We start from the raw sequence: 18,092 nt of genomic DNA on the forward strand, positions 1-18,092 counted from the left end.
CGAGCTACGGTCTTCCATGGATTAGTAGATGGCTCCAAACAAACAAGTGATGATCTTAAATCTTCACCCACTCCTCCATCACGAGCACTTATTGGTTCGAAATATTTTGCCATCATGACTCTTAACTTATTCCTGGCATGAAATTCAAAATCGTCTGGTATAATAAAATCAATCTCACTAACAGGAATTAAAGAATAAGAGTCAGGAAAATATTGATCAAGGAATGGAGGAGATGTCACCGCATTTGGTGATTGTTCACTGGATTCATTCACTTGAACCATTTGATGTTGGGGCCTAAATTTTTGCTCTTCAACTTTCTTTTCAACTGCATCTTTAGATTCTTCTTCTTGAGACTCTTGCAGTACCATGTCATTTGTCAGAATAATTGCACTCTCATCTTCCTCATGGTCGATAATAGTCGGTGAGGGCAATTCTTCATAAACTGGAGAAATCAATTTGCTCGTTTTAAATGCCCATTCACGCCTTGCTTCTTTCATCTCTTTACTCATCCTTTGTGTCTCCTGTTGAACTTGATGTACCTCCTGTTGAATTTGATATATGTTAGTAGCTATTAATTCAACTATTTCTTCAAGAGACATACCTGACATGGATGATGGTTCTTGAGACTCATACTGCTGAAAATTCATTGGCTGCTGAAAATTCATTGGCCCTGTTGTATAATCATAACTGGAGTTATCCCACCATCCTTGATCATACCCGTTTGGATTAGAGTTATACCACGTTTGAGACCAGGGTGAAAAATCTCCATAATTATTGATTGAGACATTCAGATTATCTTGATATTCGGGGCACATACCGGTTGAATGATCTCTGGCATAACAAATTTTACAGGTTGCAGCAGCCATTCTTTTTTTAATAGAGTTTATTGCCTCTAAATATGCAAACTTAGAAAAACAATCAGTCTCATTGCCTTCCCCGAAAACAAAATCCAGTATATCACCAAAATACGGAGTGTTAGAAGCCATAAACTATATAATAAAAAAAATAAGAGAAAAATAAATAAATAAAAATAAAAACAAGATGAACTCAAAAAGAAACAAATTAATCTGGCACCAGTCCCTGGCAACGGCGCCAAAAATTGACAGGTGCCGAACCTGTGCAATAATAATAAATAAAACCTAACTACCACATAAAGCAGTCAATAATCAATTCGAGTACTGGAGCAGGGACTCTAGGTGTGCAATAGGTTACTTGATTCACCCTGTTCCCGAAGAGTTTGCTTAATCCGATATACTTGAATTAATTATTTAACTAAATTTACTAACTTAGTAGACAGTGGTAAGCAGGGTCGTCTCCTCAGGGACTGGCGAGAAATTTATTTCTTTTCAAGTCAAGATTAATAGGGGGTTTTGGGATTAAACGACAACTAAATAAATTAAATGCAGAAAATAATTAATTAAAAGAAATAACTAAGAGAAACTCTAGCCAAGGGTATACTTCAGAAATGGTTCATGCAACTGATCATTGATTCAAAGGTAATTCCAACATTTATTAATAGAGTGGTTATAGTTGTCTCGCACGCGCTAAACAACCAACCCTTCCTTAATTTATCGATAGCTAAGGTACGACCGTTAACTATTTCCCTAACCCAAAAACAACCCTAGGTACGACCGTAGGATTTAATTTCTGGTTTGCATTAATAATTAGAAAGGCCCAATCCTAATTAACAAACACGCTACGAGGGTTTGTTTAAATTAGATCGTATGTTCCCCTGACATAAACCCAATTACGCCAGCTGCTACTGAGATAGGGATAACGAACAATTACGGATTCAATTACCCCTAATTAGCAAAATAACCTATATGAATAATTAATTATTGCGCACTAATCAATCATCCACACGAGTTATAACGGTTAAGAGCAGGAAACATATGAATATCAATAAATGAAGGAAGCAATTAAAATAAATTAGATCTCACAGTAATTGTTGAACCAAATCTTCAGTTGTCCCCTTGACTAGATTTGAGAAGCTAGTTCTCCATTAATGGAGAACAACCATGCAAAAGAACTAAGAAAAGAAAAACTAAAACTATGCTAAAAGCCTAAACTAAAACTCGTTTCTGCCGAGAAAGAGAGAGCGAGAGACCGCCTGAAGCCAGCGAAGGGATTGTATTTATAGAGTCCTCGTGCGGCTGTCTCCAAAAGAGACCCAGTAGTCTTCCTGCTTTTGTGGGCCAGCACGTTTAGTCAAAGAAGGAACCCAATCAATTGAAATCCCAATTGAAGTCTTGTTGCCAAATGACTCTTCACGTGCAAATTGGCTAAGTCAGCATTGTTCCAGAATTGTCACCCGCGAAGGAATCTCCAAATATTTGGAAGTTTGCACGTGGCCAACAATCCCGCAAATCCGGCTTTGGACATCATACTTAGGCGTGCCCACGTCTAACTGACAGGAAAGCTTCAAAAGTTAATTTTCCAGCTCCTTTTGCCCCTAAATGCTGCAATTCGCATAGAACACAAAATCATAGTAAAATCCACCGATTAGTGCAGTATTTAGTCCAAATAAATAGGAAAAGCACGTGAGAAGACCGACTAAATTGCACTCTATCATTAATGTAACAATTAGATGATGTGTACAAGTGAGGAGAGTTAGGCCTAGTAATGATGCTGACAAATCAACTGCAGTGTCCCACAAATAGTCTCTCTATTCAAAGAGAAAACTATTTGATATAAACAAAATAAGAATCAACACCAACTATGAGTACTTGGATAAAGAATCTCCTTTCAAGATTGATAGATGGGTTAGAATATCAAGGAACAACAATGATGAAAAATCAGATTAAAGAACTTATGAATATATGATTGGCTTTGAATTTTATTTTGTTGGTAGTACTTTGGTTGTCTTTTGTTTAGATGTATTCTATGGCTGGAATAATTCTTGAGTATTGATGGCCCTGTTTGAATTAGTTGTTTTTGGAGGTGTTTTTAAAAAATTTTACTGTAACTGTGTATATGAAAAACTTTTACTGTAGATGTTTTTTGGATTGTTTTTAGAGGTATTTTTAAAATATTTTTTTGAGTATTTTTATAATTTACAATTTTTTTGGGATATTTTTTTTTTAATTTTACATGACCCACCACTATCCCTTCCGTTTTCCTCCTCCCTTCTATTTCCTCCCCCTCCTCCTCCTCCCCTCTATTTCCTCTCCCTTCTTCCTTCTCCTCCCTTCCCTCCTTCCCCCCAATCCCAAACCCCTCTCCCCCCTCGTGGGTGGTGGCTGCGACTTTAGCCACAACCACGACCGTCTTGGTCGCGGCTTCTGATCGCGATCAGATTTGATTGTGACTAGGAAGGTTGCGGTCAGTCGAGGGAAAGAAAATTGGGGGGCTGGGAAAAGGAAAGAAGAAAGGAGGAAGGAGAAGGAGAGAGAGGGAGGAAAGATGGGCGGATAGAGAGAGGAGAGAGAGTCGTAGGTGTGAGGGTAGTGGCGGTAAGGTGGTGGCCGTGGTGGTGGAGAGTGATGGGTAGTTGTATATTTTTTTGTATATTTAGAGTTTTTTTTGATATATTGTATGGGTATGGTGTTTTTGGAGTTGTTTTTGTTTGTGTATTACTGAAGCATTATAGATGAAAAAATTATTTTTCAAAAAAGTCTGAATCCAAACAGAGCTGATATGTAAAAGAAGTACAACTTTATTGGGGGTTTTGATTAGGATATTCATGCTAGTGACTGTGACAATTTCGTGAAAGTTGTACTCTTTTGTTTGGAATTGTGCATGTTCAATCTCATTTTGCTAATGCAAGTTATCTTTTGTTTTATTTGACATTTATGTAGATGCATTTGTGAGCTAATAATATATTTTTTTGAACATATGTAATTTGATAATCCTCAAACACACATGGTTGTTAGTCACTTAACTAATACTTCACTTTTTGGTCTATAAACTACTATCTTATATATTACATCTAAGGTGTAAACAACACCAACCAAAATGAAGTGTAAACAATAATGGCACCACCTCAACAAAACGAACTTTCTACTAAATCATTTGGCAGCATTGGTTTTGAATTTAGGATATACAGATATACTAGTAGCCATCAATTTGCAGTTTTCCAAACTTATTCCCTTTCTCGATCCCTAATTCCGCATTGATACACTCAGAATAGTTCAGGTTGCAACAAAAACAAAAGGCACAGTGAGCATTTTTTTCCTATTCTTTTTTCCTAGCTTCTTCTTCAGATTTTTTTACTTGAACCTCCATTTTCTCAACTTTGTTTTGCCACTAATAATGGGATGAAAGGAGCAGAAGATTTGCCTCTAGAGTCAATGGAATCTCTATGAATGGTCCAAAGAGCTTGTTGACAAAACTTTAGTACACGATGTGGTAAACCATCTAGACTTCTTTAGATGTGGTAAACTTTAGATGTAAATTTGCTGTATCATCTAACCCAATCCCAAATCCCATGATATCCAATATGCACACATACAAGGTCAACACAACAAAATATCTGCAGAGCAAATTATCTGGGTAGCCACTGAATTTTTTGAATAGTTAAAATTTGGTCATTCAACTATTAATAGTATATTTTTATTCACTAAACAATCACAAAGTATAAACTTTGGGCCATTCCATCTAATTCCATCGTTAATTCTGTCAGATATAAGGATTTGCACAATTCACGAGACATTATTACTAAATAGATATGATAGAATTAATGATAAAATTAAACAGAATGATCCAAAATTTATACTTTTGATAGTTTAATAATACAAACATACTACTAATTGTTAAGTGGCCAAAAGTTGACTATTCAAAATTTTAGTAGCTCCCCAAGTAATTTGTTCAACATCCGTAAGGTGACTACAATCTTATAAAATAGAGTCTAAAAATAGAGAGCAGAATATCTAATCTAAGAGGGATCTCGGAATTTACTCAAAAGAGCTTAAACAAGTAAACAAATTGTTGTTGTGACAGCTATTATTAGGACGAATAATACAGAAAGGACTATTCTAATGTTGCAGACGTCTGTGACTTCACACTTACGGATGGTTATTTTATCGATTTTTATATTTTGAGTAGGATCCAATAGTTATACCAATCAAAAAGTAGATCAATCCCACCCCATCCCTCTCTCGCCCTCCAATCTCCAAGTTCTTTCCTTTCTGCAACCATAAATGATACCCTCATCCCCATTCTTCTTGCATCTACCACTTTTCAGTTTTCTCATCCCAATATTTTCCTATTCTTCTCCAAGTTTAGATTCTCCATGTTCTGCTATCACTCTACAACCTCCTTTCCCTCCCCTCTTCCCAAAAAGAAAACGCCAAAATAGTTGTCTCTATTTTCTTCCTCTCATTTTAAACTTGATGTTAACAATGTCTTTCATGTCAAATCTCTGTCTTTATTGGTTTCATATGCAGGGTGTGATAAATGGTATTATTGTGTATTTGTGCTTTCAGGAAAAAAAAAAGTGATTTTGAGATAGAAACATTTGATCAATTGAGGAGTTCTCTTAAATCATGAGAATTGTTAAAACTTGATTTCTAAACTGTCCATAAAGTCATGAAATTTGTATCGTAAAAGGAAAAAAAAGTTCATGAAATTTGGCCGACTATCCACTAAACCGGTATAGAAGTGGCAGAGACAGTAAGTGTGTTTGGATTGAAATGATTTGAAATAAAATAATTTGCTTCACAAATTCTAATCACTTTCTTATTTTTCCAATCACCTTTTTATTTCACATACATCATATCACAAAAAGTACTACGCTAATTATCTTAAATAAATCATCCAAATAAACTCCTATCCAAACAAACTCACGTGGCTAATTGAGAGGTTTGGAAAAGAGGATGTTGAAAATTTAGAAGTTGATGAGGGGTACATATGTAAAACTATTCGTTCCACATTTTAACGGGACGAGCCGGTAGCCCTTTATGCCTCAATCCAATTAAATGCAACCAACGGTCAAAAACTGTCCATAACTCAGAGGAAGCTACGGGACCGTAATTTAACCATTTTCCAAAGCAGAAAATGGACAAATCATTTGGCCTTGCTTAGCACTTTTCTTTATCTCCGCAATCGGCTTTCTTCTCCTGTGCTTGTAATCCCCCGGTCTCTTCCTTTCTCTATCTCTGTTAGTATTTATCGAGCATCCCTTTGTTCTCCTACCCCCAACTCACTCACCACCCTGCATCCCTCTCATAGGCTTAAGAATTTCAGGATGCCATTATCCCCATGGTCCAGCTACCGCAATTCTGAAATAGTAGCATAGTAAAGGTATATCCATTTCAGTTGTATCCACTCGTTTAGTTAACACCTGCAACAGCCACTTGTATCTGTTATTTATTCAAATTCAGCAGAATTTCAGCAATTTATTAACTTGTACTGACTCAGCAATTTCAGAATTTAAGAATTTCAGCAATTTCTTAACACTGCTATTCAACATTGAAAGATTGTCAATTCGTTCTTTATTTCATGCACTGAGTTTTTTCGGAAATTAAGCCCAGAAATTTTATTTTGAGATCAGTCTTGGAGATACACCAGCTATTGAACAGTTCAAGATGGATTGTTTTAAGTTACTAATACCACCTGATTCTAGCTGAAGTACGCCTCAAGGAAATGACCCTTAAATTTAAGAAGATGAATAGTAAAGGGTTTCTCATTTGGGATATTTTTGGTTGAATTAGTATCCGTTTTCTGCGTTGTTTATTACACAGGCAAGCTATTTGACACAATGGCTAAGTGAATCGTGTAATGGTAGATGTGTTTTCATTGCTAGCCATGGTAGCACGCTCTCTTCTTGAGTTCAAATCTTTAGAACCTCGACATCATCCCAAGGTGTCAGCTAACAAAGTGAGTCTTTCTCTATTTCCCACTCAATCTCACAAACACACACGCACAAATGGGGAGCTACTAGGTGGTGGTGACAGATTATCTGGTAATGATTTTTCAGTTTACAATGCTGTGCAAGTCTCTTTATTGTTGTTTAACTCAAACAACCAACTTAGTAATCATAAAGACAATTTCTTGCAGGGTAGAAAATTAGTAACCAATATATCATTTCCAACCACCCAAAAAGGGAGTTTATATTTGGGAAACACACTCTTGAAGTCTAGTGTTAGTTACGAAGGTTATGAGAAGACTCAAGCTCAAGAGCTGATCGATGGTCTTCATGAATGTGCAGCCAATGGGTTACTTAAAGAAGCAAAATCTATACATGGACATATATTGAGGTGTCATTTTACCGGTGATAATTTGATGGTTCTACTCAATCATGTAATGCATGTGTATTCAAAATGCTCGAATTTTGGATTAGCTAGGTTACTGTTCAACAATATGACACAGAGAAATGTTTTTTCTTGGACTATAATGATAGAGGGGTCCACAAACAACGGTTTTCTGCTTGATGGTTTGAAGTATTTCTCTGAGATGCAGAAATGTGGAATACAGTTGGATGCGTTCACATATTCGGTAATACTACAGTTATGTGTAGGGTTGAATTGTCTTGATTTAGGTGAAATGGTGCATGCCCGGATTCTCATAACAGGTTTTGCATCACATGTTTTTGTGAGCACTTCACTGCTTAACATGTACGCCAAGTTAGGAGATGTTGAGGAATCACTAAAGGTATTTGATAGCATGAATGAGCATAATGAAGTCTCTTGGAATGCAATGATATCGGGTTTCACAGCAAATGGGCTTTACTTGGAAGCTTTTAACCATTTTCTTATGATGATGGAGCATAGATATGCTCCGGACATGTATAGTATTATCAGTGTCTTAAAGGCAGTTGGAATGTTGGGTGATGCTGGCAAGGGCAAGCAAGTCCACAATTATGCGTCTAATTTGGCTTTGGACTCTAATGTTCGTGTGGGCACTGCATTAATTGATATGTATGCGAAGTGTGGTGCTTTAAGTGATGCACAATCTGTTTTTTATAGTAACTTTTCTAATTGTGGACTAAATATGCCGTGGAATGCTATGATTGGGGCCTATTCACTGTGTAATTACAGCCAAGAAGCTGTGCAACTTTATTCTGAAATGTGTTGGAACAACATAAAGTCAGATGTCTACACTTATTGTAGTGTGCTTGATGCTATTGCCAGTTTGAAGTGTTCCCATTTTTTGAAGCAGGTTCATGGAAAAGTTTTTAAGTCTCGGTATGATTTGATGGACCTAAGTGTTGAAAATGCTATAGCAGATGCATATTCCAAATGCACATCTCTTGGAGATGTAAGGAAGGTCTTTGACACAATGAAAGATAGAGATCTTGTTTCTTGGACCACATTAGTGGGTGCTTATTCTAGATGTTCTGATTGGGAGGAAGCACTAGTAATTTTTTCTCAAATGAGGGAAGAAGGTTTTTTACCTAATCATATCACTTTTTCTACTATACTCGATGCATGTGTTGGCATTTGTTCCCTTGAACTTGGTGAGCAGCTCCATGGCCTTGTTTATAAACTTAGATTGGATACTGATAACTGCATAAATAGTGCTCTAGTTGACATGTATGCTAAGTGTGGCAGCATAACGGTGGCAAGGAAGGTTTTTGATTGCATCTCAAGCCCTGATGTTGTTTCATGGACTGCTATCATATCAGGTTATGCCCAACATGGATCTGCAGCAGATGCACTTCAACTGTTCAGGAAGATGGAAAAGTTGAATGTTAAAGCCACTGCTGTAACTTTGTTGTGTGTTTTATTTGCTTGCAGTCATGCTGGAATGGTGGAAGAAGGTCTTGACTATTTTTGGTCGATGGAGGATAAATATGGTTTGGAGCCTGAGATGGAACACTATGCTTGTATTGTTGACTTACTTGGTCGTGTGGGCCGTCTTAATGAAGCATTTGAATTTATAAAAGCAATGCCAATAAAACCAGATGAAATGGTCTGGCAGACATTGTTAGCAGCATCCAGGATCCATGGGAATATTGATTTGGGAGAAATAGCAGCAAAGAATATTCTTTTAATGCAGCCAAATTATTCAGCTCCCTATGTTCTTTTGTCCAACATGTATACAGAAAAAGGGAGCTTCAGATATGGACTTCAATTGAGGAAGATGATGAAACAGCAAGGTATTGCAAAGGAGCCAGGATATAGTTGCATATCATTGAAAGGTAGAGTCCACAGGTTTTATGCTAGAGATCAGGAGCACCCACAAAAAGATGACATATATCTGAAGTTGGCAGAATTAAGGAAGATGATCAAGGCATTTGGTTATGTGCCTGATACAAAATGTGCCTTGCGAGGAGAGGATTAAAATGTATTTGTGAAAGTAAAATTTTTTTATTCTTTGGATATAATTTGGTAGAGAAATGCCCATCATTTGTGGAAAGCTTTCCTGTTGAAGCACTGAATTGAAGATCGGAGACACATTCAACTATGGGAATTTCTAAATTACAAGCAACTGTAGGTTGGCAACAATTTCCATGTCTTGATATGTGGTATATGCCGTTTCAAAACCAGTGCCATGCATCCCCCATTCCCCCTGTTATTTGACGACAAATGGCAGAGCAGTGACATTTGGAATTTGCTGATCATAGATCACTGAATGGTAGCAATTATGGTGTTATGTATTCTATCGGATTCATTAACATATTTGGGGAATGCTTTCTGAAACTTGTGTTTTTTTTCTGTGACTTCAAACAATCATCGAGAAGCAAGCATTGTATTCTTGATCACAACCTTTGAATATCTTCTTGGTGAGTGCCCTTTACTGAAGCAAAAATTTCATGAATAACATTGTCCAATTTATTAATATGCAGCTTGCAATAATTTGTTCACTTTTGAAGAAATGCATGGTTGCTGTATGATTTTCTCATGATGTGGCAGTTTGTCATTAGGAAGTCTCCTTCTTAGTTGTTATTATTAGGTTGATAAGTAAGAAGATACACAGTTAAGATATAGCCATAGTTTACTTGCAAATGAACTGGTATCAACAGATATACATTTTTGTGGGTAATACATAGATATTCATATATATAGGTGGTAGTTGTAATTCTTTAGCGGGGAGTTCTTTTTCCATGTGGTGACTGGTATCAACAGATATACATTTTTTTGGGTAATACATATATATCCATAGATATAGGTGGTAGTTGTACTTCTTTAGCGGGGAGTTCTTTTGCCAAGTATGTGGTGATTTACTATGTTTGGTACTGGATTTCTAGTTTGGAAATTATAATGTCATTCTGCTTATATGAAATACTGACTAACACTGTTTTTTTTTTTTTTTGAACAACAGATATTTAAGCATTGATCTTCTTTAGTTGGACACAAACTCAGCAGCCAACAACGGTATTCTTTCTCCCAATCACTAGCTTATTATTGTTGTTGAGTGAAATATCTGATATATGCATCAATGTTGACAAAACTTTGACTAGAGCAGTAGTTTCAAATTCTTTGCACACAAAATAATCTGATGGTCCATTGAGATGCAACCATCGAGGATCAAGAACTAAATCCTAGGCTCATGGCTAACTTCGAGTATAGACAGCTCTCACCTTAACATTCTCATTTCCCCTTTCACTTTACTCATTTTTTCTTGTTTCATTGCCATTTTGCTATGGCTTGCAATTGTATAACTATTTTCTGCTCTAGTTTTTGTTAGAATATGATCTAACAAAGAAACCTATATGATTAGAGATAATAAGGGAAAGTATTTATTGTAGCTTTATATGTCCTATTTGCTGTGGGACTACAAACTTGTGCAGGCCCTTGTGGGGCATGATTATGTAATAGGACCTTCACGTACTGTTTCTGATTTTCCTCTTCTTATTGTTCTACAGATTATAGCATGGCTTCCATGTTTTTAAGAGGAAGTGTAAATTAGATATGCATTTTAGAAAGACAGGCAATGATGCAGTTGATTGCTAATTCTGTGTGTTACGCAAGAATGACAAAGAATGGATTTTTGTTTATCAAAATGATGAGAAAACTTGAAGGATGAAGTTATACATGTAGTCTAAGGAACTAATATGAGTGAAAAACCAGTATTTTGATTCTCAATCTGCCATATAAACTTTTCTATTGTTCAAATCAGCATTTTAAGTGCAAAATTTTTGTTCAATATTCCGTCATCTCCTTTGAAGCTATTATCCGATATTAACTTGATTGATAGATGACTGTGAATAGCTTGGGAGGACTGTATTTTTCTTCTATATTTAGATTGTCTGCTAAATTTGAATAATAATGTGAAATAATAAATCTATTGGATAGCTGTACCTTATGTGTAATTGTAAATTTAGCACAAACTCTTTCTTTTTTTTTTTTGATAAATGATTTAGCAAAAACTCATATACTAGTATTAACCTTTAATGGCACAAGTCATCTAAAATTAGTTACAATCAAAATCTTCAGGTAATTACTACCGAAATATAAATGGAGATGGTAAACTAAATTAGACTTTTATACTTTAGAGGCTAATTTACAAAATCTGGAGTTTAGATGGTAAATTGAGGACAGAAAAAACTTTATATGGCAAAATGAGCTTTGGCTGTTATATCGTGGTATTAATTTTTTAAATATTGAAGATTCTTTTTATCTAACAATACTTAAGTTGCACCACAAATTTGTAAACTTGATGGCTCATGTCATTAATGAACAAAATCCGTGAGAACATTTAAGTATCTTTCCTTATTAGTGTCTTGGTAGTAAATTAGTGTTAAAGGAGAGGCTTTAACATGAGAAAAAAGAAAGATAATAAACAAAAAGGTCTCCGGAATGCAAATCTTCCACTGCTGAATTCCTGTAGATTTTCAGGCTGAGATTTTGAAGATTCCAGCATAAGAAAGCATCTTGTTTGATAATTTCTTTTGATTGTTTGATGGTTACCATTTGTGTTTCTTCAGAAAGGACCAAACTGGGCCATTTAACTGCTTGAAATACTTGTTTCTTTTAGTTTTAGTGAACAAGTGGTTATGATTCACCAGATTCAAGCCAATTTTAACATGACGTGGTATGGTTATGCTTTCCATTTTTTCCATATCTAGTATTTACATCTTTTGCTTAACTTTCAGGAAAGTTGAACTTCTATGGCGTTTGATGTGAATGTCTGAACTTGCATGCCTGACAGATTTGCTGAACTTTGTGTGCATGCAGATTTCATATATGATCCATCTGTAAGGACAAGAAGATTTAGGCTTGGTAAAAAGGACAGGGGATATAGATGTGCATGATAATCTGTACCATAACCATACAAGGGATAAGCAGTAAAATGTATGGCAAGTGCAGAATGGTCTGCATGAATCATTTACATCTATACAGAACATTGCGATTACTATTTTATCTCCTTTTGGCACACTCTCTATGACAAAATCCTTCTTTGTATGGTACTCTCTGCGCCAGCATCAAGTTTGTTAAATGGTCCAAAATTTGACTGCAATGAAATATGTTGACCCAGCCAAATATGTTGACTTTTTTTTTTCGGACACGATAGACCTGCAGTTTCTCTATATTAGGGGGAGGGGGACCTGAAGAGGTCTAAGAAGAACTCGAAGGGGATTGAACCACCATCGATCTAGACAGGTGCCTATGCATCCGCTGATGACATTTTCAAGAAAAAAATGAATTTTAGAATGTAGACAGAGGATTTGATTCTTTAACCTACACTCAAGTAGAGTTTTAAAACTCTCTTGGTGATCAACTATTTTAGGAGTAGCTGGATGTTAATATGGTAGACTCTTTTGCTTTTTAATCATTTCTATAGAGGATGAACGTACACTTACTAAAAGAAATGTTAATAACTATGGGAGAAATGACTCTCAAGTTTAATCCTATTTTCAACGTTTTGTAGCATGAAATGGCCTACAACACAAACTTGGGAAAAACTAGACATGGAAACACTTTAGAAGGGTATTATTAGAATGTCGAATTCTGCACTGTGGGAAACTAAATTGAAACTGCCGCATAAACAATTAGGATTAAGGAATATCGGTTTAGCCCTTGTGGATATTTCTTCACATCAAATCGGTTTTTTTGCATTGCTAAATGAATAAGTAAATAGCTGAGAGTAAACAGCTAAATTTAAAATGAATAAATCTAAATCTGAAATCTAAATTCTAAATTTATTAAGTTATTGAATTGTTAGTATTGAAACCCTAACATTTAAATATATTTTGTATTAAGTAATAAGTGAATAACTTTTTTTGTTGGAGTAAGTTTTGCTTGAGCAATTTAGAGCTACTTAAATAATTAAGATGCTCTATTTTTTATTATCAAATACGTCTGAATATACTAAAATTTGAACCATTAAATTAAGTACAAAATTAGGGCCACTAAAAAATTGCTCAACGCATCATATCCTATGGTGGTTAAAAAAAAAAAAAAAAGTTGTGAGACAAGGTTCAATGACAAGAAAGGTAAGATTTTTTTTTTTTTTGGGCTGCTATGGAGAATAAAGGTCGCAAGTACAACAAGGGTGATATTTATGCTTGACTTACGTTCCATTATTTTCGGCAAAACTTGCTTTTTCATTGCTGCAAATTTGTCATATTCCAATCATGATACCACAGAAGAAAGTACAGATTAATAATCCTTTATTTAGTTATTAATTTTTGTAAATTATACCCTGTAGAACAATTTTACTGCAAGTCCATAGCTATCATTCCATCCGCACTAACAAATACAATTGATTGATTTACAGCGTTGCATGATGAGAAGTACAACCGACAAGACTTCCTAGAATAAGAATCCAAGAAATTCCATCCTTTATATGTCAAATTGCACGGTCAGTATGATAAGACTCCTCAACTAGTGTTTGTTAAAAAATAGTCATTTAACAGGTAATTGTTCGCATAACCAATTATGAAAAGTAGTCATCATTCTGAAAAATTATCACAAAGGAATCGGTTCCAAATTAGTGGGAAGGATCTATAATTGCAAACTATGTTTGTTTTCTCGTAGTAGCTTTAGTTGTAAGCCTTGTGACAGGATGATAGTTGTATGTTTGTACTACAATAACTTTTTAACTAACAAAAGGTGACAAGAAGAATGTAGATTAGGCTTTGATGATTTAGGGGTTTGGCTTTTTTCTTTTTTTCTTTTTTAAAAAAAAACCTTGGCCTAGGCTGAGAGAGGGAGAGGGGAAGAGAGAGAGAGATGAGAGGAAGAAAATGAGAAATTTGAAAATATTTGGATATTTAGGAAATATATGGAAGGATTTAAAGAGTCTATGTTACTACATTTCTCCGATCCCCCTCCAAAAAAAATTTTTTGACATAGATATGGCATTTTAGCAATTTAGAATTTGCTTCTGTCAGTTTTCAAAAAAGAAGAAAATGAATTCACTTCTTTCAATTTTCTCTCTTCCAATCTTCCATTTGGGCTGAGTTTTTTTTTTTTCATTGTAGCTGTCACTTTCATTCTCTAAATCTATTCTTTTCTCTACTTTCTTCTCCAAAAATTCTCCCAAACCAAAGAAAACCAAGTTCTCTACTTTCCTTTCCTTTACCTCTCCAATTCCCTTGCTAAGTTTGAAATTATTTTCACTATATAATAATTTTGAACTTTTTTGTATATTTAAAATAGAGTGTTCTACGTATTTTATCACTATGACCGGTGATATGAAACTTAATTTCAATTTAAATGTACACATGAAGGTACTTGTTTGAAGCACTTTTAGATTCCTAAAGTTATCTAATAAACTATAAAATTGAAAGTGTAATGACCTTTATAAGGATATATTGGAAACTAATTCCATACCCATCTATGTCAGTATGATAGGGAATTAGGGATAATATCAGAAAATTTCGCTGAGATTTCTCTTAATACCACTTAGCACTTTTAATTTTTTTTTTTTTTAAATATCACTTACTTCTCTTACTTTTGTTATTTGTGTAACAAAATTTTTAAAAATCCTCAACTACTCTTTTTGCTCATTTTGCTAAATAAAATACTCCTAAACTACTTTGTTAATGTTAAGAAAAACCACCACCTAAAAATAATGTCTAGTAGTATCATTATATCACAAAGCTATAGTCCATAATAGTAGAAATAAAAAATAAAAAAGATATTTGTAAAGTGATACACTAGCACTAATTCAACTCTATACACTCAAAACCGATTTCTTATGAACCTAATATTTTTTTCATCCGTTTCTCAACTCATGGCCCAAGCTTTTTGAAGTTGTACTAAATCATAATAAAAATCAACTCAAAATAAACAAAAAAAAAAACATACCCCACTTTATCACAAGCACAAAAAGAAAAAATAAACAAAATTGAATTTACTAAAATTTACAAATAAAAATAGCATAATCATCCAAAAAATAAGTAAGAGAAAATGTTAGAGAAAGGGAAAAGAGAAGAAAGTGACTTTTATTTCTCTCTCTTTACTTTTTTTAGCTCCATTTAATTTTTAAAATGTTAGGGGTGTTAAATTATATTAGGAGAATGGTGGAGCTAAATCCACGACTATTAATCTAAATCCATACCCTTATAACCAAGTTGACCAAAAACCCCCTAACATTTTATGGGGCTTGGTAGAAACTTTTTCAACAAAAAATTAGTCTTTTTTTGGGTGAAAATAGATGGTGCCAGTTTGAATTTAAACTTAACATCATTACGAAAAATTTTAAAATTTTTGAAATTTTTAATTCACTTTGATGGCATTAATTTTTTCTTCTTATTTGGTGGGGAGAATGTTTTTATCTCTTTTTATCATATAAGAAAAGATGAAAGATATTTTTTAATTGTGTTAATAAAATATTTTTACCTTTTTGGGACGTTGCACTTCAAAATTAATTTAAGTATAACTAGTTTCTTTTCCATTTACACAAGCACTTTTTTATGTTCTATGATTTTATTTATTTTTTGAACAAAAACTATTATAAAAGAACTTAAAATGCTATTTTATTAAATTTAATATAGTAATTGTAAGACAAACAATAAAATTAAACATATTAAAAATAGTTAATTTATAACAATTTAGTTTCAATCAAATCTTATCCCGTAATTCAATTATGTTTACTCTAACTAATAGTGGCAAGTCAACATATGAGTGAAGGAGATATATTAGGAAATATGTGCAATTAAAAATTTGATTATTTCAAGACTAAAAAGAATTTTAAAAGCAAACTAATAGACTATAAATTTATTATTTGATCAAATTATTAAAAACCAAGAAAAGTAATTTGAAAGAACTTTTACAACACCATGTAAAAGAACGTGATTGAAAAATGTCAACCAATATTAGAAATAAAGAATGTGATTGAAGATGATTAGAAAAGGAAAGATATGAATTGATTAACTAAAAAATAAAGAAGATACAATTAATATGACTTTATATAAGGTAGGTCATTAATAGATTTGTTGAAATTGACTATAAATAAGAAACCATGCTATAAATAAGGAAGTAAAAAAGGAAGGGAATTAATAATTACCAAAAAATAGAAAAAGAATAAAAAAGTAAAAGAACACAAACATTAAAGACATCCACTTAACAAAAAGATAGATAGTTCACTTGACCGAAGGTTAGACTAACCAACTTAACAACCTATCAAAATCATAACTAAATATTATACAGACACGCACACAATTTTAGAAAACACTAGCAAATCAAATAATTAGAATGATGATATTAAACAATTTCAATAAACTAAAATTTATAATTAATTTTTAAACCTCTCTTGTTGTATGAAAGATGAGTTTTTGTATTGAAAAATGTTTTTTTTTGTCAAACTTCTATGGATTTTATTGTCATCTTAATATTAGGAGTGCTGATTTAACTCCACCATTAGGAGAAATCTCAAGGGATCTGTTATTATCCAATATAATATGCTATGGTGCATTAATTATGTACCCGTTAGCGTTACAACTTATAAAATGTGTAAATGTTAAGAGTATCTAAAGGTTTGAATTAAGCTCCTTTCAACTTATCAGACTTATATTAATAAGGTTTAAGCTACTAAAGCAGCCGGTGATCTCTAGTCTAAGTTCCATTCTATGAATGGTTAGTCTAACCAAAAATACCAGAAAAAGGAACGTTCGCACAACCGCGTACGTATATTTGTATGTATGTTGACAATTCAAATTTATAGCTCCACAAAGTTTACCAGTCCAAGTTCTTACATGGTGGCTGACATATTCTCCCAATCAGGATAGAGTTTAGGGACAATTTTAGAAACCTCTCCTGAAATTTTTGATAATTACAGCCATCACCCTTAAAATTTTAAAAATTACACTTACCCCCCTTAATGCTATGAAAAGACTATGTTAACCTTCACAAAATTTATAAATTTTAAGTGAAAATAAGTTTAAAAGAGAAAAATAGAAATTCTTTTTTGGTAATAATTCTTTATCGTAAAACTCTAACGTTATCTAATCTAGTAGTTATACTGCATTTCTAACTTTTTTGACTAGAATTATAAATCAATATACAAAAAGTCAACCAACTAATTAGGAGACATTTGTTTTGTTAAAATAAGTTTATTAAAAAATTACTTAATCAAAAAATATTTCCAAAGTACCAAAAAGAATGCTTTCAAAATATGGTTTAAATTTTCCAATAAAAGAATAACTTGAAATTTTCACCTAATGAATAATGGTGATAATTAATATTTCAGCATTTAATTTGTTTTATATATCAGAGATGGGTAATATTGGATATTCATTAGATTTTTTTGCGTATATCACCAATTATCACAAGATATACGTTTTAGGGGAGGTTTTCACAAATTTTCAAATCTTAATGGAGGTAACTGAAATTATTAGAAATTTCCGAGGAGGTTTCTGAAATTATTCCAAAAGTTTAACTGGCTTACAGCTGTGAGCTATTCAGCATTTCATTAAAGAAAAGAAAGAATCCTAAAAGATGTTTAACAAAATCCCATCATATAAAGCGGGAAATCAAACTTATAATTACATTAAAGCCCCCCTAAACTTTTAAACAAGAATCCACTTGAAGTGACAATTAGTACCCATTTTCCTTCTTTATATTTATAGTACCCGTCCAATTTTTGGCTCAGATCTTTTAAAGATTGATAATATTCACTATTATTCTGATTTGGCACTTAAGAATTTTTCTTGAAATAATTATTGGGGCATGCTCTAAACTTGGTAAAAAAATCAAACCATCTCTCTCCACAAGGCATTAATAAGCATTTTTACTGTAAACATGTAATTTTACCGCCATTTC

The 18,092-nt window shown here is 33.5% G+C and overlaps 1 protein-coding gene across 4 annotated transcripts; it reads left to right on the forward strand.

Moving 5' to 3' along the window:
- Positions 1-6,017: 6,017 nt before the first annotated feature.
- LOC113767100 (pentatricopeptide repeat-containing protein At2g27610-like) lies at positions 6,018-12,245 on the forward strand. Of its 4 annotated transcripts, none has more exons than XM_027311278.1 (4): positions 6,018-6,816; positions 6,997-9,664; positions 10,204-10,256; positions 11,978-12,245. In XM_027311278.1, exons 1-2 carry the CDS (start codon positions 6,718-6,720, stop codon positions 9,220-9,222), a joined length of 2,325 nt encoding a protein of 774 aa, XP_027167079.1. In that variant the 5' UTR covers positions 6,018-6,717; the 3' UTR covers positions 9,223-9,664; positions 10,204-10,256; positions 11,978-12,245. The 4 variants fall into 4 exon arrangements, with proteins under 4 accessions (XP_027167079.1, XP_027167077.1, XP_027167076.1 ...); XM_027311276.1 differs by having other exon boundaries at positions 6,018-6,240; positions 6,681-9,664; XM_027311275.1 differs by having other exon boundaries at positions 6,018-9,664.
- Positions 12,246-18,092: the final 5,847 nt, after the last annotated feature.

This window comes from Coffea eugenioides, chromosome 3, assembly GCF_003713205.1.
Source record: "Coffea eugenioides isolate CCC68of chromosome 3, Ceug_1.0, whole genome shotgun sequence".
Lineage (NCBI taxonomy): Eukaryota > Viridiplantae > Streptophyta > Magnoliopsida > Gentianales > Rubiaceae > Coffea > Coffea eugenioides.